This window comes from Ixodes scapularis, unplaced genomic scaffold, assembly GCF_016920785.2.
Source record: "Ixodes scapularis isolate PalLabHiFi unplaced genomic scaffold, ASM1692078v2 ptg001158l_1___fragment_3__unscaffolded, whole genome shotgun sequence".
NCBI classification, from domain to species: Eukaryota; Metazoa; Arthropoda; class Arachnida; order Ixodida; family Ixodidae; genus Ixodes; species Ixodes scapularis.
In genome coordinates, this window is record NW_024610108.1 from 233,362 (window position 1) to 253,986 (window position 20,625).

The following is a 20,625-nucleotide window of genomic DNA, read 5'->3' on the forward strand; positions in this document are numbered from 1 at the left end:
GTCGGCAAGTGTTTGGCCAGCAGTGGTGATTTTGAGCTTGGCCGCCGGGGACATAAACACGCCCGGCAAGTGTTTGGCCACAAGTGCTGATTTTCAGCTTGGCCGCCGGAGACATAAACACGGCCGGCAAGTGCTTGGCCAGTAGTGCTGATTTTCAGCTTGGACGCCGGGGACATTAACACGGCCGGCGAGTGTTTGGCCAGCAGTGCTGATTTTCAGCTTGGCCGCCGGAGACATAAACACGGCCGGCAAGTGTTTGGCCACAAGTGCTGATTTTCAGCTTGGCCGCCGGAGACATAAACACGGCCGGCAAGTGTTTGGCCACAAGTGCTGATTTTCAGCTAGGACGCCGGAGACATAAACACGGCCGGCAAGTGCTTGGCCAGTAGTGCTGATTTTCAGCTTGGACGCCGGGGACATAAACACGGCCGGCGAGTGTTTGGCCAGCAGTGCTGATTTTCAGCTTGGCCGCCGGAGACATAAACACGGCCGGCAAGTGTTTGGCCACAAGTGCTCATTTTCAGCTTGGCCGCCGGCGACATAAAGAGTGCCGGCAAGCGCCTGGCCAGAAGTGCTCATTTTCAGCTAGGACGCCGGAGACATAAACACGGCCGGCAAGTGTTCGGCCAGCAGTGGTGATTTTCAGCTTGGCCGCCGGGGACGTAAACACGCCCGGCAAGTGTTTGGCCACAAGTGCTAATTTTCAACTTGGCCGCCGGAGACATAAACACGGCCGGCAAGTGTTTGGCCAGTAGTGCTGATTTTCAGCTTGGCCGCCGGAAACATAAACACGGCCGGCGAGTGTTTGGCCAGCAGTGCTGATTTTCAGCTTGGCCGCCGGAGACATAAACACGGCCGGCAAGTGTTTGGCCAGCAGTGCTGGTTTCCACCTTGGCCGCCGGAGACATAAACACGGCCGGCGAGTGTTTGGCCAGAAGTCCTGATTCTCAGCTTGGCCGCCGTGGACATAAACATGGCCGACAAGTGTTCTGCCAAAAGTGATGATTTTCAGTTTCGCCGCAGGGACACCCATAATCTAAACTTTCATCGCGTTGACGAAACTTTGGCATAACGACGGGCAGCGAGAGAAACATCACGAGCGAGTGGTTGGCAGAATATTAGTTCGTGCATCGCGCGAACACTGTTAGCGCAAGCAAAAGATCACCGTTTTATTCAGTTTTTTTTTTCGTTAGACTTGAAAGGCTATTGTATTAACTAGCACTGTCGTGTGATATGTTCATTTGGAACATTATACTAGAAGTGGGAAAATATTGTGCCCGTCGTTGTTCTATGAAAATAAAATACGAAGGCAGCGCCGACGTCATCCCAGGCAGCACAAAATGAACGGCCGGGCAATGGCTGAAGCATTTTGGCCAGTCACATTTCCTCCGGCCTAAGGCTGGTCAAACTACTATGCCCAACATGGCTGTGGGCCTTGGCCAAAGACTTGAGGGGACTGGCTGTTGGAGGCTGGCCGATGACCTGTAGCGGGACACAAGCCGAAGGCTAGCAAATAAAGATCGGCCAAAGACTTTGGTATGGACAGAGGCCAAAGGTTAGCATCCGTGCACTGGCCAATGCCATGTAGCCGAAAGCAAGCCGAAGTTGCGCAACAGGACATTGGCCAATCACCTGCGATTGAAAGCTGGCCGGAGTTTAGCAAATGGAGGCCGGCCGAAGACTTGTGTCAGGACACAGGCTGAAGGTTAGCATCTGGGCACTGGCCAATGCCGTGTGGCCGAAAGCAAGCCGAAGTTTAGCAACAGGGCATCGGCCGGTGTCCTGTGATCAGAGGCAGGCCGGAGTTAAGCAACTTGGCATTAGCCGTACATTAGATGTCAGGTGCTAGGCGAAGAAGTTTGACCGGGCACAGGCCGATGACATGCAGCTGGACACAGGCCGATCCCTCGCAACTAATCATAGGCCGTACCGTTGCGATTGGGTGCTGGCCCTACAGCCGAGGTCGCACATTAGTGAGCGACTTGCTGTTAGGTGTTAGCCCTGCAATTAACTCATGGACGCACTGCAGAACAAGAGCCTGTGCCTGACATTTTGCCTGCACACTTTGCAGTAGCTGTGGATGCTGTATCAGTTAAGATCAACCACTTGAGATCAAATGTCGGGATGCACAAACTCACTGAGAACTGGTTTGTATTGTTAAAACAAAAAAGGCTGAGGATTTTCTGGGACTATTTTTATTTAACCTTTTCCATTTCTTCATCCTGCTTCTTGCTTCGCCCACCATCACGGTCTACAAATGACCACAGCCATCTCTTTGCGATATCTTGAACCGTCGCCTCGCTCAAGTCCGCCACTTCGCCTTGCTGGCAGCTGAGGAAATAAAAAGCATTGAGTTTAGACATAAAATTACAGTCAACAACGTTTATTGAACTCGCAAAAACTCTCTACCAGTCTGACATACTCAGTAATTCGATATAGACCGACACAATGTTTACTAACAAACCCGCGTTTGCCCGCACCAGGTGTGGGCACTGCGCACGCGCAGCAACCGAATTCGAGTGAACTGAGGCTTCTGCGCATGCGCAGTGCCGTCGACAGCACCACCGCAGCTGCGTGACGTCAGGGAGGCGTGTGTGTCTATAAAAGTTCTAATGATTTTGACAACAAACAAGAACGCCACATTTAGGAAAGTTGTTTGCTCTCAAAGGAGCGTCTGTATGTCACGAGGGACGCGTCACGCGGATAGTCAGTGGCCGTTTCCTCATTTTTCAAGGTCTCACCCGCTCACCCTCTCCCCACACCCTTTACAGAAGAGAATTTTTTCTTCTCTTCCGGGTGGTCGACACGGCCTCTTGAAAGAGAAAAGCCAGCTTGCTCTACAAGCTGGCTTTTTTATTTCAAGCGGCCTCATTGCCAGCAGGCGCACTGGGGGAAAGCCAGCTCTGCAAGCTGGCTTTCCCTCAAGGGCTTGTCTGCATTGAGTGAAAGCCAGCTTGCAGAGCAAAACGGCGCTCTTGGTAGTTCAATCTACACATGGGTAGCACGCGACGTCACTCAAAAAGCGCTACGATGACCACCAGGGAGGAGGGCAAGAAGAAGCTCGCCTCTTATCAGGGCCCCCTTTTGTGCCTCCCAAATCCGGTTCTACTCTACCACACACCAATTAGTCTTAGCTTCTCAGTTGTGGGAGTAAGATGCAGAAAATTGGTTACTAAGTAGTTGCCAGGTCATTACTCACTCAGAAATTCTAGTTTTGCAGGCACCTCCTCTCTTCTTCGCCCCCCCCCCCCTAAAGTATTTTGACCTGCTTCAAATATGCTGACACATAGGCCAGCACAAAGCAGACAGACCACGAGTGCTGCATCAGCATTCGGCTGGGGCTCGTGTTCTCACTGATCAGACCAAGAACTAGAGATGAAGCAAACATTTTCCAAACCTGAGGTCTGAAGAATTCAAAGATGTTAAACCTTTCTAACTTTGGCACTAACAAATATAACACTGAACCTATCATGTAAAAAAATTCGACTATTTTAGTCATTATTTCTCTACAGATTTGTCGAACTTTGAACGCGTGAAGTCCAAAAGTTTGACGAAGGTTAAACTTTTGATCTGAGGAACTTCTAACGAAACAGGATTCAATCGGTACCTACATGTTCAGAACACATAGCAACTGCTTCAACGCTTGAACCACGCTTGAACTGTGCAGATAACAATTGCTGTCGCATGAGACTGACTCACAGCTCAAAGAGGCAAGCTAAGTGGCCGAGTGCCGACCTGCCCAGCAAATGCAGCAAGCTATCTGGTGATAGCAACAGCTACCACCAGATAACATCTCTGTTTTCCGCAAGCTTTGTTTAAACTCAGTTAAACAGAGCTCACACACCAGAAAATTAAGAAATCACTCGAAACTAAAACTGGGACCCTCGTGCGATTTGAAGACTTCTAACTTTACAAACTTATACTTGGAACAAAACTCTTAATCTTCGAATAATTCTAACTTAAACCAAGAAATTTCAAATCTTCAAATATTTTTAGAATCAAAATTGCAAAAAAGAAAGAGGAAACTGTTGAACTCTACTTTTATCAACATCGAAAGCAACTTTGTAAATTCAAACCATGGCAATGTTCGAAAGTTGTTCACTTTGCAACCCTTTCTAACTCTACCAAAGACCCTGCCGAATGCAGATGTGGCACTCGTGTTCAATTTGTGCACTGCAGTGGCCTACCTATGCACTGTCAAATTTGAAGCATGCTGGCCTTAGAGATTTCAGATGTTGTCTAGACCCCCTGGTGGCAATCAGTTCATCAAAGAATGTCTCACCGACAAATTGCTTTGTCGATGAAGACTGTCTGTTTCAGCAACACATCTTGCCACATTTCATAAATAGCTTCCTTTTCATGACAGCCTTGAAATTGATTTTTGTTAACATGAATATCGGCAGACCTCTTTAGGATCGAAGCTCGGCCAACAGCGCCCCATATCCGCCCTTTTGATTGCTAGCATAGCTTTCTAAGAAGGCTCACTGCAAGTTCAAGCCCAAGAATAGATTTATTTTCCCCTTGCAAAGCAAGGGATGACTGCACAAAGCGCGGCATGTTTGGAATTGTAGCTTGCTATCACGGTGCCAATCAAACATCGCAACAGTTAAGGTTGCGTAATGAGTGTTGATAAAATGTGCACTGATGAAAAAGTTGTTTATCAAACATGCATGGATAAAACGATAGCACCATGGGCATCCTGCTGAAATTGCAAGGCATTAATATGAGGTTACTAATGTTGCTTCCTCCAAGAAAAGTTTGAACTAGTAGCTAGCCACGGCTAGCATTCCGCATCGACTGCTATCTGTGGACTGGATGCCGTGAAATTACAAAATTACCTATCTTTGGTGGTGCATGCAGAGTTGCAGAAATTATTAAAAAGCAAGCAACGACATCACACTTCAGCCAATCCCGATCCTCTGTTTACGTGCTCTTTAACAAGCCAAGATGTCATAAATGTCATAAATGTTCTCACCCCTTCGGAGAAGTTCCCTGCATCCAGGTTGTGGTAGACGCGGCTCTCTTCAGCCCTGTAGGGAGCACAAAAAAAAGACGGCCTCAAGTAAGCAGGAGTGCACAAGAGATAAAACCAAGAGCAAAATTGAATGTGTTCTGAAAGTGGGACCAGCTATATTAGCTTGAGATATTTCATAATGAGCCCGAACTAACCTGATACATGATAAGCTGGCAGGACGGAACCTGAAGTAGAAGACATTCAAACACGAAAAAACAGAGATGCTTAGACCGAATCAGAAAGAGTGAAACTGTTTTGTAGATACAGAAAACAATGCTACAAAAACTATAGGTATGTAAGCAGTGTTTTATACAGTGTATCCTTTGCAATGGCTCCCTGAAACAAAGGTACGACTAATGAACTCTTACCCACATTTCTGACACTTCTCTGGCAATCCATTAAAAGGAATGCAGGACTGACGCTCAATTCATGCAGACTGCTTTTGTAATATCCTACCGCAAGAATGCACAACTCTGATGACAAAAATGTTTGGATTGAGGCCACATCTGTGGCCTCAGGCCTAGAGCCTAGAATAGGCCATATTGCTTAACCCAAAGCTACAGCATATCTAAGCACCATGTTCCCAAATGCTCTTGTGTTAGAGGTATGGTGAACAACTAAGGCACTTTTTTTATTTCTTATTTCAGAGTGCCATTTTCCGAGCTATCTAGAACAGCGAACAAAAAGCTCAATCGCATGGTCGTCTGAAATAAAAGCTTTCATAAATTTGTTTTTAGAGCCTTTTCAAAAGTTTGTACCAACACCCGGCCACCATTGCTTGCTCACATACTCTGAGCATGTAATGGACACGGCAGTTGCGTCAGCGTTCGGCGTGAACTTAGGTCATATTGCAAATGAGCGCTCTGTCAGAGTTCGTCGAGGACTCGGATCCAATCACAGGCTTCGTGATTGGATTCGAGTCCTCGCCGTGTCGATTGTACCACGTAAGTGAAAATAGATTATGTATATAATATTTGAAAGTATGAAAGATTGAGCCCAACAAAGTCAGAAATCAAAGACCACCAACAAGGCATTATAGACTACTGACATTTCTTGGGGACCCCATGGTCAACACCTGTTCACTTCATGGCTGAGTGAACTACCCTGGGCGCAGGCTGGGGACATTTTTGTCTGGAAGCTTCGTTGGACAGCTAGTGCACTAGTACCCAGTTACACGGGCGCTCTCAGCTGCCATTGAGTCCAACAACAGTCGAGTCCATCGCGATAAGCCAAAGTTACACGGCAGCGCCAACCGTCATTGAGCCGCTAATGACAGTTGAGTTCGACTGAGCTCCCCCACCTCAGTTCAACCGAACGGACTTCCCCAACGAAGGTAAATTGGCACCTGTTCGCGGGACCGCTGCCAGCAACCATTGTTTGTGAGGCACTTACTGTTTCGAAATGCAGGGGGAGGCGTCTAGAAAGAATCGTAGCAGCAGAATTCTCGGGAAGGAATAAATTTAGGCGTCCGAGCTGCCAATAATAGCATCCCGGCTAGCCGGCAAGATTCCAAACGAGCAAAAATGGCGGAGGAACCTGCTGCATAAATAGACAAATAGTAGTGGGGCACCCATCATAGCGGGCATCATAGCGGGCACCACCTAGCCTAAATGATGTGCAACCTAGCCCTGAATCTGCTTTGGTACTCGTGTAAATGCCGCTAAAAAGCAACAAGGTATCAAACATATAGTATGATCTACTTAAAATAAATAAAACGTGTGTCTCCGAGTAAATTACTATAAAAATTAGACTGATCACACGGCACAAGAACCAGTTTCGTGCTAGCTTTAACTGGGTTCTAGAGAGTTGAGTTGAGTTCAGTCAAAGTTGAGGCTGATAAATGTCGTAGACTCAACGATAGTTGAAAGTGTACGTGTAACTAGGGTAACTAGGGGACTGGCTTGCAAGGTTTCAAGGACAAGCAATTCTAACTGATGTGGTACAGTCTGCAGCATTATGAAATACCCACTCAGAGCGCATGACCGAGGCGGTGGCCGAAAGGGGCGCAGTACATGATTCGGACAGTTCCATGTTGCTCAGAGGGGAGGCTCGCTCAAGGCTGAACCACTGTTGGTTGTTTCAGGCACTGCACAAAATTTTCCATCCAGAATTAAATGCTGCTAACTGACAGCTCTCAGCTGTCTGTATACATCTTTCGTGCTTTCATTCTTTCAATTTTAACTACTGAATTTTACAATGTGCGTGCACTAACCAGACTGACCTACACTCAGTGATAAATCAAGATCAAAGAGCGAGGAAAACGAAGGTGGGAAAGGAGAAAACAGATGGGGTGTTGAAGGTGAGAGGACAAAAACCTCTTCTACCTTCAGTCTGCTTTCTCCTATCCAGCCTTCGTTTCCCTTGCCCTTTGTTACTGACCTGTTACTGACTATAAGTATTTAGCAATTATGCAAAATTGCATAAGGAGCTAAAGTTATTCATGCAAGTTTTGATTCACATTGAATAATAATTTATAATGAACAGCCTTATACCGGGACACACTCTTTCTCTTGAGGCATCGTCCGAAGAGTCGCTGTCCATATGGCCAGCAGGCCTCCTCGCCCTTTCCTGTCTTGGGGCTACATCCGGTCTGTCAGTCCAAATTGGGTGCTCAGGCAGCTGCGACCAGATGGTCTGAAGCGTGCTGCAGTGTGGCTGCATGAGAAACGATCATCTCAATTATACGCTCAATTAAAAAAAAAATCGCCAACCTAATGTAGGAGTGAAGAATCTTCACTGGGTGATTCGACCAAATCAGTGTAATCTGTTCTTTCTCTAAAATTGCACTGAGGACCTGATGCTTTTGCTTGTAAGGTGGCCAGTAGGAGACGACTTGCTCTAGCTTCCTCACCAGCCAACACTCCGAGACGACGTATGCGCTCCCTTCATCTAATGTGCATGACGTGGTAGCTATAGAGAAAAAGTGTGGAATATGCATTCTACCAGAATATTAGAACCTATTTTAGACAGCTTGGGCAATGTTGGGGGCCCCGCCAGCAACCACTAACAAACCACTGCCAGATTTCTTTATTTTTGGATGGAGAAATCCGCTAAACAAATTTTTAAAAAAGTTACTTACAAATGCAGGTTTCTGATACAAGCATAATGCACTAAACTCACAAAAAACTGTAGCAGAGATCCAAAATAAATACATCTAGCAAAACAGGCACGTCTAACTTTCAGCGAGACGCAAAACGTCTGCACTTGACCCGCAGCGCGTGACATCTTTTCGCCGCACGATTTGAAAAAGGAGCTCACTGTCACTCACGAGACGCGACCACAGACTGAACAGTGAATACGCTACACTTAGGAGCGAAGCAAGAGGTCTGTTTAGGGCATAGGTTCATGATGATGTTGTTCAATTGATGTCGTGATGCTTCTGCTATCTATTTCAAGCCAAAATAAGAAGTCTTTAGCCACTTTACTGTCAGCCCCTGTTAATGTTGACACAGCAAGGCTGGGGTGCAAAGACCAGGCACCTAGCCAGGGGGGGGGGGGGGGACCATAGGGCCCCCCCGCAATCTTCCATTTTCCTGGGACCTCCTCCCCCCCCCCTCATACAGCATTTTGTCATGGGCGGGCGCGCTCCTCCTCTCCTGCTCCTCCTCCTCCCTTTCCCCTCCCCTCCCCTCCCCTCCCCCCCCCCCCCAAAAAAAAATCCTGGCTACGTGCCAAGCAAAGGCCCCTGTCGAAACTTCACTGCCCAACTACTCAGCTGCTTTGTTGTAACGCAAATGAACTTCTGAACGAGAAACACCAATCGAAAGTTAGACATGATGATTGAAAACCTGAGACTGTGGTTAAAAATGGAAGAGATGCTCTCTGTCACTTTGTCTTTCTACTATGGTGCCTGGAACGCGTCTCTGACTGGTGTGTTTACCGTGTCCAAAAAAGTGGTTCCTCGATTTCCGCCTGATGACGTCATAAAAGTGTCATGCTGTCGCTGGTCGCGAACCTGGTGGCGTCCCAATAGTTGTGGTGTATGTGGCGACGCCTGTCCTGCTGCAGGTCGCTCTCCACTGTGACAGTCCACGGAAGCTACAGCAGCTGCAAGTTGGGACGCCGTGACGACAGCGACACTCGCGTTCGCTTGTGCTTTTCGCCAGCATTTCTATGGCCAACCGCCAGGATCGCGACAGTCAACAGCATGACACTCCGGCTTCTGTGACGTCATCTGTTGCCACTTCGGGACCACTTTTGATGTATGGGCGGGATAGGACGCTAAACACACCAGTCATAGACGCGATCTAGGCACCATACTTTCTACATCACGTTTTTCCGTTTTCCAACCACAGACTCAGGTTTTCAATCGTCATGTATAACTTACACCAGCTCGCCCGCACTTTAACCGTTTTTTTCATTGAAAGTTAGAAATGAACGAACTTCTGGGCGAGATCGAAACAATCGAAAGCTAACATTTTTGTAACGAGCAGCTGCAGACTGCCGCCGAAAAGCGGCGCGAGTGCAGTGCTGGGGAGTGGGTTAAGACACGCCTCCGTTATTCACTCAAATGGCGTTGTTCGCTAAAACGTCATTCACGCATATGATATAACCAATTACCAGTAAAAATCAATTATAAAAAAAAACATTATCAGTAAAACATTAATTATTAAAAAAAATCAATTATCGGTTTAAATAAAAAATAAAATATATTTATTTTCAGCGATAATTGTCAAAAAGAAAATGTGTAAATATCGCAAAAAGCTATCAATTACCACTAAAAAATCAATTATAAAAAAGAGCACTATCACTAAAACATTAAGTATAAAAAAATCAATTATCGGTGGAAACAAATAATAAAATATATATTCATTTTCAGCGATAATTGTCTAAAAGAAAATGTGCAAATATCGCAAAAAGCTTGACCAAAAAAAAAAAAAAAAAAAGGATACCCACTGGGGATCGAACCCGGAACTTCTGCGCGAGGAGCGGACACTATACCACTAAACTACTGCCGGCATTTTTTTTTTTTTTTTCTTAAAACACATTTATTTACATATTATTTACAGGTGATTTCCACTCGCAGGTGGTTTGCACAACAGTTGAACAGATAGACTTACAAAGCAGAACGAACTTGACCGTCACTGGCCCGAGCAAAACAGAGGAAAGATACGTTATATGGGCATGGGCATGACGTATTTACAACACAACAGGGCGCCCCTGCGCAGCGCGCCCCTCACTCAGCTTCCCCGCACTGGCTCTCGCGAGGTAGCCGCCAAACCCCACCACGCTGAGGCCGGTGCCTACGGCGGATACCCCCGGCCTCCAGCTGTCTTTCCACGCACCGCCACTCGTCGGTCGCTGTGCTTGTCCCCCTGTCAATCAGTGATATCACCCAGTCCAGCTTGGCCACGAAGTAGTCCCAGGTTGGGCGTGCGTCTATGTGGCATCGCACCATCGCAGTGCGCGATTGCCAGAAGGCGTGCAGTCCTAGTAGCACCAACACATAGGTCACCTCTGCCGTCTCCCTGCCGCCTAGAGCCAGATACTTGAGGTTAACCCACTCTACGTCGAAAGCCGTTCTTAGGTTGAAAATCGTCCTCATCTCGTCCCAGAACAGGTAGGCGTTCGAGCACTCGACGAGGACGTGTTAAATGGTCTCGGTGGCACCGCAGAGGTCGCAGTTGAGCGACCAGGGCACAAAAATCCCCCTCCGGTGCACCTCCGGTGCAGCCATGTTTTGACTGGAAGCACCTCCAGATGCATGCGCACAAAAAAGTCCTTGCTGGCCGCAGAGACAGGGAGACGGCGCACGAGCTTGAAAAGTCCTGCTGTGCCGTCGGGTACTGGCGGCGGCCTATACAAAGGCGATGGAAAGGTCACAGAAATTGTGTCCCAGTAGAGTTTTCTTTTGCCGACGGTCGCCAAATAGTCCCAGGAGAACCGAGCCAGGAAGAACTCGATGGACACCGCTATTTCGCTGTAAAAGCGCAATGCGGCTGCCTTCGCTGTGCGGCCACTGGTGGTCACCATCCATCTTCCCAGGTGAGGGAATCCGAGGTGGTGTAGCGCACTCAGGAGAACGGTGTCCTTTGCGTCCCGGAAGAGGAGAAAACGCTGTACATGTAGCTTGAGCACGATGTTTACCAGGCCAAGACCTCCGCCCTCCTGGTGTAGGAAGAGGTTCTCCCGCCGTGTCCGTTCCATGGATGACTTCCAGACAAAGACGGCCCAGCTTCTGTGTATCCTCTTGGCCGTCACTCCAGGGCAGCATACGGCCTGCGCCTTGTAGAGAACGGCTGGGTATATGACAGCTTTGCATACGTAGGCACGGTTGAAAAAGGAGAGATGTCTGCACTGCCAGGGTGAGAGCTTGGATGCTACCGAGTTGGCAGCCTTTTTCCATACTGTGGAGGAAGGTCCCTGTGGGTCAATAGGAACACCGAGATAGTTTCCGACTGACGTGGTCCAGCCAATCCCTGCGAAGAGCTTTGGCGTTGTTGCCCATCCCCCAAGCCACGCTCCCACCGACTTTTTCCTGTTTATCTCCGCGCCTGCTGCGACGGTGAAATTCACCACATGCCGCAAGATGGTCTCCACCTGTCTCTTGGAAGAGCAAACGAAGGATACGTCATCCGCAAAGGCTAAAACGCGGACATTCTCGTTTCCTAGTTGTAGTCCCGTGATAGTTTGGTCTTCATTGATCGCGCGACATAGTGGCTCAAGCTGCAGCGCGAAGAGAATTGGCGAAAGGGGGCATCCCTGACGGACCGACCTCCTTATGCGGATGGGCGCTCCCCTGTCTCCGTTGATGAGTAGGCGTGTGCTGATGTCGCGGTAGCAGAGGGCTATCCACCCCCGCAGCTCCTCCCCCACACCGAAGTGTTTGAGTGCTGCATGGAGACATTTATGAGACACCCTGTCAAACGCTTGACGCAGGTCCAGCTGAATCACAGCGAGAGGCTCGTGACCCACAGCGGTCGCCTCGCAGACGGAGCGCATGGCGTGCAGGTTCCGCGCTATCGATCGGCCACGGATCCCGTAGCTCTGATGGGGCCCTATGACGGATCTAAGCCCAGTGTCGAGTCGTCTTGCCAGTATCTTGGCTAGAATCTTGTAGTCACAGCAAAGTAGGATGATCGGGCGGAAGTCAGTGACCTCAGCTACAGGACTTGTCTTTGACTTCTTCGGTATCAGTACAGTAAAACTTTCCCTCATGGACGGGGGGAGCAGCTTGCGTTTCTTTATGTCCTCGAACACCTGAACCAGGATTGGGCAGAGCGCATCCGAGAAGATCTTATAAAACTCTGCTCCAATGCCGTCCGGGCCGGGCGCCTTGTTGCGTGACAGTCTTTTTATAGCTTGCTTGACTTCTGACAGTCGAATTGGACAGTTCATAAGGTCACTTGCTTCTTCGGGCACGGTCGGCGACTCATGTAAAATTGACTCGAAGGCGGTCTCGTCCAGGTTTTCCTCCTGAAACAACCTCCCGAAAGCCTCCTCAAACGCGCCCGCAATTTCTTGCTGCGATGTTGCTACGCCCCTCTCGCCACGCACTTCCCTTAAGGTGTTTTCTCTCACCCTCTGTCTCTCATGTGTGCGGAAGATCTTGCAAGGCTGTATTTCCCCCTCAAGAGCCTGCACTCTGCTCCTGACTTGAGCTCCCCTGTAGCGCTCTTCGAGTATACCGAGCAGCTGTTCTTTGCAGTTCTTTATGTCGTCCGCAAACGTTCCAGGGTTTTGCTCCTCCTCCTCTAGAAGCATCCGCAGGGTCTTGGCCAGGTGGATTCGAGTCTCACGTGCCTCAGCAGCCCTGCGACGGCCAAACGCGCAGGCCGACTCCCGGAGATTTGCCTTAAAACTCTCCCAGGTGACCGCATCTACGCCGCTCTCGACCAGCCTCTCCAGAGCACACCTCGTTTTCCCGACGAACTCCTCGCTCTCCAGGACGCTGGCGTTCATCTTCCATGTTGTGTTGCGTCGCGCTCGCTCGGCCACCGGCGCGCCTGCTCGTAGAACTGTGGCGACGAAGCCGTGGTCCGAGAAGGGAACGATTTTCGCGTCATAGGATTGAACCCCGTCGGATAGCTCACTTGATACATATACTCTGTCCAGCCTGGCCTGGGATGCACCCTGCCATCTGGTAAAGCGCGGAGAGAAACTGTCGAGCACCTGAGTCACGTCCACTAGATCGAAGTCGCGCACAGCGTCGCGAAGTGTATTGGCGCCCAGATCGATTCTGGGGACCGTTGATCCGCGCACTCGGTCGCGGCCATTCAGCACACAGTTGAAGTCTCCCCCGACGACGAGCGTCGCGGGGGTCTCGAGCTGTGTACGGAGTCCAATGAAAAAATCCTTTCGCTCTGATGAGTTGCTAGGAGCATACACGGATATTAGCCGCGTTAGTTCATTCCCGATCAAGACGTCAACCAGCGCGAAACGTCCATCGGAGCAGAGTTCAGGATGAGCAATCCGGATGCCGGTACTTTTCTTGATTAGGACGGCGGTGCCTCCGGCGCGGTTCAGGTCCGAGGTTAGCGTGTGTACACACCAAAAGATGTGCCCGAAGAATTGGACGAAACTCTTTGCCTTCTCTGCCGAGCAGATTTTCGTCTCTTGTAAAAAGATTATGTCTGCGTGCTCTTCGTTCAGAAGATCCATTAAAAACCGCTTCCTCTTTCGTGCTGTTACGCCTACACAGTTGAAAGTGGCTATTTTAATGTTGTTCATTAGGTTGGCTTATTTAGTTATAGAGACATCTAGGGTACCAAGAGATAAGCGATGATAAGAGAAGCGGAAGGGAGAAAAAAGGAAGAAAATACCGTGAAGAGGGGAACGACGGCGAGGCAACACCTCCTAGACTAGGAAGGCCTCAGCGCTCTTCCCGCATGGGCGAGAGAAGAGGCCATCGGTGCCGCGGAAGAGAAGGCAACGCGCGGTGGTTTACCCTCAATGCAACGAGTTTCTTCATATCCTTAAATGCCAACTGTGCACACCATTTGGGTTAGGAAGCAGATCTAGCGAATTATTGTTGCATTAAATCATTGATGTAAAATGTAAGAACAGGGTTGGTGTGTATCGGGGTCTCGAGCTAGATAGAGTTTACTTTGAAGCACGTAACTGTAAATGATGTAATTATCCCCGCAAGATAAATTATTTATAAATAATACTTGCCAAAAATTACATGATAGAGAGTGATTAAAATAGCATTACACATCACAATGCTAACAAGGTTGATGTAGTAAACGCAAGTATAATAAATGAATTTGTGCCTAAAACAAAGTGGTTTATTTAAAAGCAAAAACTAGTGGTCTGGTGTTCCTTTTGGCGTAGAGTTGTTATTTCGGCAAGGAATTTATACAAAGATTTTAATTTATTCTGAAGTAGGCTTTACCTCTTTTTGCAGCTAGAATTACCTGAAATCTTGTCATAAATCTTCCGATTTAAGGTTCCTAGATTTATCTTCTAATAAACGTTTTTGAGCTTACACCACAGCGTTAACAGGATAAAACTACAGGGTCGTTAATCTCATGACTGCAACAAAGTACTAAGATTTATGATAAGCCAGTAATGTAGTCATGACAACTGGGTAGTAGATAGATTGGTGTTCAAAATTTATTCTCTTTGTTTGCTTTATACAAGTCGCATCACATCAACTTATCTGTGTCTAGCAGCGATCCGTTCGACGAAGACTAAACATTTCTACAAAATATAGTACAAAACAGAGTGATCATTAATGGCATCTGGTTTAAGTAAGTCTGGGCAACATTGCAACCTTAGAAATCAATCTGCTTCGTGAATGCAAGCTGCTCGGAGAGTTTTTTGTCAAGAGCTACTCGCATCTACACTACAAATCAAGTTGAAATTGTGCTATATCTCACCTATGAATGCTGCGAATGAAATCCCGTGTATCCATAAGGAACGTTCCTCACACATCAAGTACGCGGCGTGTAGACTTGGTGTTGACGTACAAACGGAACAGTTCAAGGACGGCACAAATGTTTTGATTTAAATGTACTACATATCCCGGAACGTGAACAGGCGTGTGTACATCTTTAACAAACGTCGAGAAGTCAATGTTGATGAGAAGATTCGTCCTATCCACGCTTGCCGCAGGTCACCGTCTTGAGGAAACTTGAACACATGCACTTTTTCGGTATTTTTGTAGTTGCCGCGACATCCCGTAGCACAACATTTGTTCGGCATTTCGATCCGCCGAACAATCACTCGCGCGCGTACGTTTTAAAACAAGACAGGGAAGGCGGGGGTGGCGTCGGGTGGAAAAAAACAGAGCAACAAGCCCAACAGTTGCGACGGCTCCTCCGATTTGAACAGCCTCGCATGCGCAGTCAGCGGGTTGGCGGCGCTCCGCGCGCCACCACCGCCACCGTTGCTAGGCGACCGCTGGGCGCACGAAATTCGCCGACGGGAGCGTCGCCGGACACCGCCACCCGCCGCAAAGGCCACGGCCTCGACCGTCCGCCATCTTTGCATTCCGACTCGCAAGCGCTGAGGCCTTCCTAGTCTAGGAGGTGTTGGACGAGGCCGCCCAAGGGGAAGGGAAAATTCTTCTCACCGACCGAGAAGGGGGCTAATCCTTCCCGTGCAGCGGCGGGTAGTCCAGGGATGACACATTCACTTCCCGGGGGCGCAGAGCTGGGATGGCCGCCTGCTCGTTCTTTCTAGTACGCGATTTGTGGCGCGTGACCTTGGTGGTGCCCTTGGCGACTTCCTCCTCGCTCGTCTGAGAAGACCGCACCGGAGCGGCTGCGTCCGCTGGCATGTCGCTCGGCGATGCTTGCCTCTCCGACGCGCTTTCGTTGTTGGAGTCGTTAGAGCCCCTTACGCGTTTCCCTTGTTCCACGGTGCTCGACGCTTTAGGGTTGTCTACCTTTGCTGGAACCTGCGGCAGCGAAGTTGCGTTCTTGGAGGTGGACGCAACGTCTGTCACCTTGTCCTTTCCCTCGGGTCCTGGCTCCTCCTCGTTACCCCCCTCGGCCGGTGTTACCGCCTCCATCGAGTTGGCGGCAGGTTCGCTTTCACCCACCTCACCGTCGTCCAGAAGGTCGCTGTTTTGAAGCGTGTCCGCATGTCGCCTGGTTTTGGCGGCGTAGGTGGGCACACATTCAGACTCCAGGTGACCATAACCTCGGCAATGGCGGCACCAAGGCGCCCGGCATTGTTTGCGCATATGCCCCAGCTTGCTGCAGCGGAGGCACATCGGAGGTCGGCCTGGGACAGATATTAGAACGGGGTACCCGGCCACTTTTCCCTGGTGTGGTAGCTCATCCTTTGCAGTTCCTTCCTTCATGGTGATTGTCACTGCCCTTGCCGAGGTTTCGACTTCGTACGTTCCACTTGGGGACTTCCACTTCTCCCTGGTGATTCGTGTTACGTTTCCATATTCCGCGAATGCTGCGCACACTTCTCCATCGGTCGCGTACGTCGGTAGCCAGTTGACCCGGACGACGGCCTCCTTGACATTGGGGTCAATGACCACGCACTTTTTTCCTTTCACAGTGACTTCTTTCAGGGCCACGAGGCCTTCCTTTGCATCAGCGGAGTCCAGCGTGCATATCCACACGTGGTTGAACTGAAAAGCTCCCAGCCCAACCACGTGCTTCATGCCGACGGTTCCCTCGAGTGCTTCAGCAAAATCCTGCGTCCGGTAGGGTCTACCTTGAGGGTCTCCGTGGAGGAACACCGTCTCCGCCAGCCTCTTCCCACTTGGCAGCGCCGGCAAGATCATGCGGTAGCCTCCGGACTCCGTGGTGATCCCGTCGGTCACCGCAGAGGGAGCGGTCGCTCCGTTCGGCATCGCTCCTGACGCGGGGAGGGGACGAAAGGCACGTCCGTTCCCCGTGCGCGCTGAACGAAGGATCGAGCTACTGCCGGCTCGGATATTTCTACTCTTACAATTCGTGTTATACAAGAAACAACATGCCAGTGCGGCGTTCGCGACAGTTTTTCTTCGTAGGTTTGTCATGAGGGTTGCCGGCAAAATCCTCACTTCCCATTAACAATCACACAATCAGCAGAATCTAAAAAGTGCACAAGAGCCGCTAACATGCCGCTGACATGCCGTCGACCGCCTGATTTTGCAATGACAAGCCAGTGGCCCGAGCTTCCCCGACCTTGCGAACCAAGCGGGCTGCGACGACAGCGTCATCACGCTCGCACGAACGGACGGGGCCGCCTTTCCGAAGCACCGCTAATGCAGAGCTTGTCAACTGAGCCGTTACTACTAACCCTATGCCCATTGTGTTCCAATCACTTTGCAAAACAAAACACCGAGTAGAAAATGGACTTACTCCTTGATCAGCGTATTCATGGCCTCTTGTCTCAGCGTGCTATCTTGGGTGGCTTGAAATGTGCACAAACCGATAACAAAGCTTCTCAAATCGTCGAACCTTGAACGCCTTGAACCGCTTGAAGTTGAACTAGGCCTGATGAGTCCACCATCAGCCAGCTGCACCGGCCATTGCACCGGCATCAGCGCGACACGATCGAGTGGATGGGTGAATAATAAAATTATAAATTCTCTTTTTGCAATGGGAGGTAGTTCGCGCCACCTGGCGGACAACTATCACCGCGCAGGGAGTCTAGTCAGATTTTCGGGGATTAGGACGAACATGAATATATTTTAATTAAAGCACCCGTCACTTCTCTTTTATGCTAGAGTCGCCAGTTTTCGTGTTCACCCTACGCAGTCGGTGTACGGGGTCGTGGGTATGCATACACAAGTAATGGCGGAACTGGCGGAACTTGCTGGGACGAGATCACTTCCGGTTCACCTGCTTCATCTGTATGTTTGCTCGGTAAGCAGGAATAAGCGGCGCGCCTTTTTTTTTTTTTTTTTAGTTTTTTTTGTTGGAAAATCGGAAAAGGTATGTCGAAGACCGGACAATTGGCCTTGGACCGGACCTAAGATAGATCGGTGTATGTTTCTGGACCTTACGGAGCCAAGAAGAAGCACCGCATCTCGTTTTATTTGGCCTCCGTAGCCAAAGTTACGTAACCCTATGTGACGGGTCAGTGGAAATCTGTGTACACGTGAGACATTCAACGAAGTTAGACGCCCACAAATCAACCGAGGCATCGGCATGTGATTGTTTTGTGTTTTTCGTGCACGGGAGAGCGTTTGTGAGAACTGCATCGCATCGTCAACTGCGCGGCGTCGCGGTGAGTGCTCGAGCTGGGCAAAGCGAGACTACGCTACGCCTGTCGGACGTAGTTGAAGGAAGGTGCGCAGGATTGTGCAACTGGTGCTCGATCATGCCGTGGAAGAAGAGGCGGTGCGTTTTCGACGACGAGTAGAGATATCGTGATCGGGACAAAGCCGTCGCACTGTGTATAGTACGATTGTGCCGTTCGTTCCCCTCAAAAAGCTAGCGGCGTGTTTTCGACGACGAGTGTAGGTCTCGTGATTGTGACAACGTCGGCCTACCACGGCGGGAAGTGTGATTCGTTCGATAAAGTTCTTTCGTTGTCTCGAAGAGTCGGATATGTGTTTTCCTCCATTTTTTCACCCAATATTTTTAACCATGGCTTAGTTAGGAGAGCTTTTTTTTTTTGTTTGTTTGTTTTTTGCTCTGCACGCGCTGCCAATAGCCCAATGTGCTTCTTTTGTAGCCATATGACGACGTCCTTACTGCTACCAGTCACCTTGAGGTTTCCTCAGGTGGAGAGAGACCCGACTTCTGACCGTGATTTCACCCAATATTTTGTGACTGTAGCTTATATAATTTGGTTTTTAAGTGATAGAACTTTTCTGTTATATTTGATATAGCAATACTGCCAGCCAGGTTTTGGTTATGAAATACATGTGCTTATTGTGTGTTTGTTTTCAGGTGTTCTGGTTTTATCTTGGCCAGAAATCTGTGATTAAAGAAAAGCTGTTGTTATGAAGAATTTTGTAATTGGCGAAAGAATGCCAGAGAAAGCTTTTTTTCATATTCTGGTTCATTTTTGTTGTGTACAACAAGTCCAGAATTCACTGCTCTGTTAAAGGCACAGTCATTTTTTAATGTTTTCACATTTTGTACATATAATGTGTGTTCAAATAATAAAATATAATTTTTATCCAAATGAAGTTGTCTGAGCCAATTTTATAGTATGGAACGCGCCACGGCCTGGATTCCTCAAGTGTTAATACCTTCTCCCAGTCTTACCTGGCCTGGGCAAACATGTAGCCACCTACATGTGACCAGACTTAATATTTGCAGAACAAGCGGAAGTCATTGCTTACCAAGCCTGTGGCTTGTATACTGTATTGTAATGGGCAATGTAATGCTAGAGAGGATTGGTGGTCCTGAATAAAAGCAGCACTCCGCACAACCATGTTCTATGGGACACTTTTTTTCTTTTGTTGACCAATTTGAAACAAGCCAAATAGGGTGACCATCTTTCGGATTGGTGGCCTGGGATAAAAGGAGCGGTCAGTACCCAGTCTTCTACCACACAGTTTTTTTTTCATCATTGAATAAGTTACTGCCAGTCAACACTGGTCGGACATGTGCTGAGGATGTTTTTAGGACTGGTGGCCGGGGATAAAAAGTGTGGTCAGTAGCCAGGCTTCTACTGAACACTTTTTTGTCTACGTTGACCAAGTTACTGCCGGTCAACATTGGCCGGAAAGGCACTGAGGACATTTTTAGGACTGGTGGCCGGGGATGAAAAGAGTAGTGAGTCCCAGGCGTCTACCGGACACTTTTTTGTCTTCGTTGACCAGGTTGCTGCCAGTCAACATTGACCAGACAGATGCTGAGGATGTTTTTAGGACTGGTGGCCGGGGATGAAAAGAGTAGTGAGTCCCAGGCGTCTACCGGACACTTTTTTGTCTTCGTTGACCAGGTTGCTGCCAGTCAACATTGACCAGACAGATGCTGAGGATGTTTTTAGGACTGGTGGCCGGGGATGAAAAGAGTAGTGAGTCCCAGGCTTCTACCGGACACTTTTTTGTCTTCGTTGACCAGGTTGCTGCCAGTCAACATTGACCGAACAAGTGCTGAGGATGTTTTTAGGACTGGTGGCCGGGGTTGAAAAGAGTAGTGAGTCCCAGGCTTCTACCGGACACTTTTTTGTCTTCGTTGACCAGGTTGCTGCCAGTCAACATTGACCGGGCAGGTGCTGAGGATATTTTTAGGACTGGTGGCCGGGGATGAAAAGAGCGATCAGTACTCTGCCTTCTACCGGGCACTTTTTTGTCTTCATTGACCAAGTTCATGCCGGTGAACATTGGCCGGATGAGTGCTGGTCACCTTTTTGAGGCGGGTGACCAGGGAGGAAACAAAGACTTGGTGGCCAAGCCCTTCCCGAACATAATTTGGTGATTGGTTGCCAATGGAAAAACTAAGACTCTGTGGCCAGGAACTTAATAGTGATCTTTTGGGGACCTTTGGCCAGCTGCTTTCCAGTGGCCGGGCTGGCCAGGCAGGTGCCGAGCAAAAATCAGGCATTGGCCAGTGTCAGGCCAAACTTTTGTGCTGCCTGGGATCTTCGCGTTAACTATACCGCTCTGTCGCCGCGCGGCACTCTTAGCGCGAATGCCACATCCGCGATTTTTCGGCTACTGCGCCACATATTTACTTCCCAACTGCACTCAAAGAAAAAAAAGTTGTAGTCGGGTGCATCGGGCGCAGATGCTCCCCTTTCCTGGAAGACGCACCCAC

At 49.0% G+C, this 20,625-nt stretch overlaps 1 protein-coding gene across 1 annotated transcript; it reads right to left on the minus strand.

The window, feature by feature from the left end:
- Positions 1–7,637: 7,637 nt before the first annotated feature.
- LOC120847042 lies at positions 7,638–16,292 on the minus strand. Its single transcript, XM_040218978.3, has 2 exons — positions 15,531–16,292; positions 7,638–7,669 (listed from the first exon to the last, which is right to left on the minus strand). The coding sequence occupies exon 1, from the start codon at positions 16,263–16,265 to the stop codon at positions 15,546–15,548; it is 720 nt and encodes a 239-aa protein (XP_040074912.1). The 5' UTR covers positions 16,266–16,292; the 3' UTR covers positions 7,638–7,669; positions 15,531–15,545.
- Between the last annotated feature and the right edge of the window lie 4,333 nt (positions 16,293–20,625).

Bases quoted from the DNA above. Each gene is read 5' to 3' on its own strand.
- LOC120847042 (XM_040218978.3), bottom strand. From the start codon at position 16,265: ATGAAGGAAGGAACTGCAAAGGATGAGCTACCACACCAGGGAAAAGTG.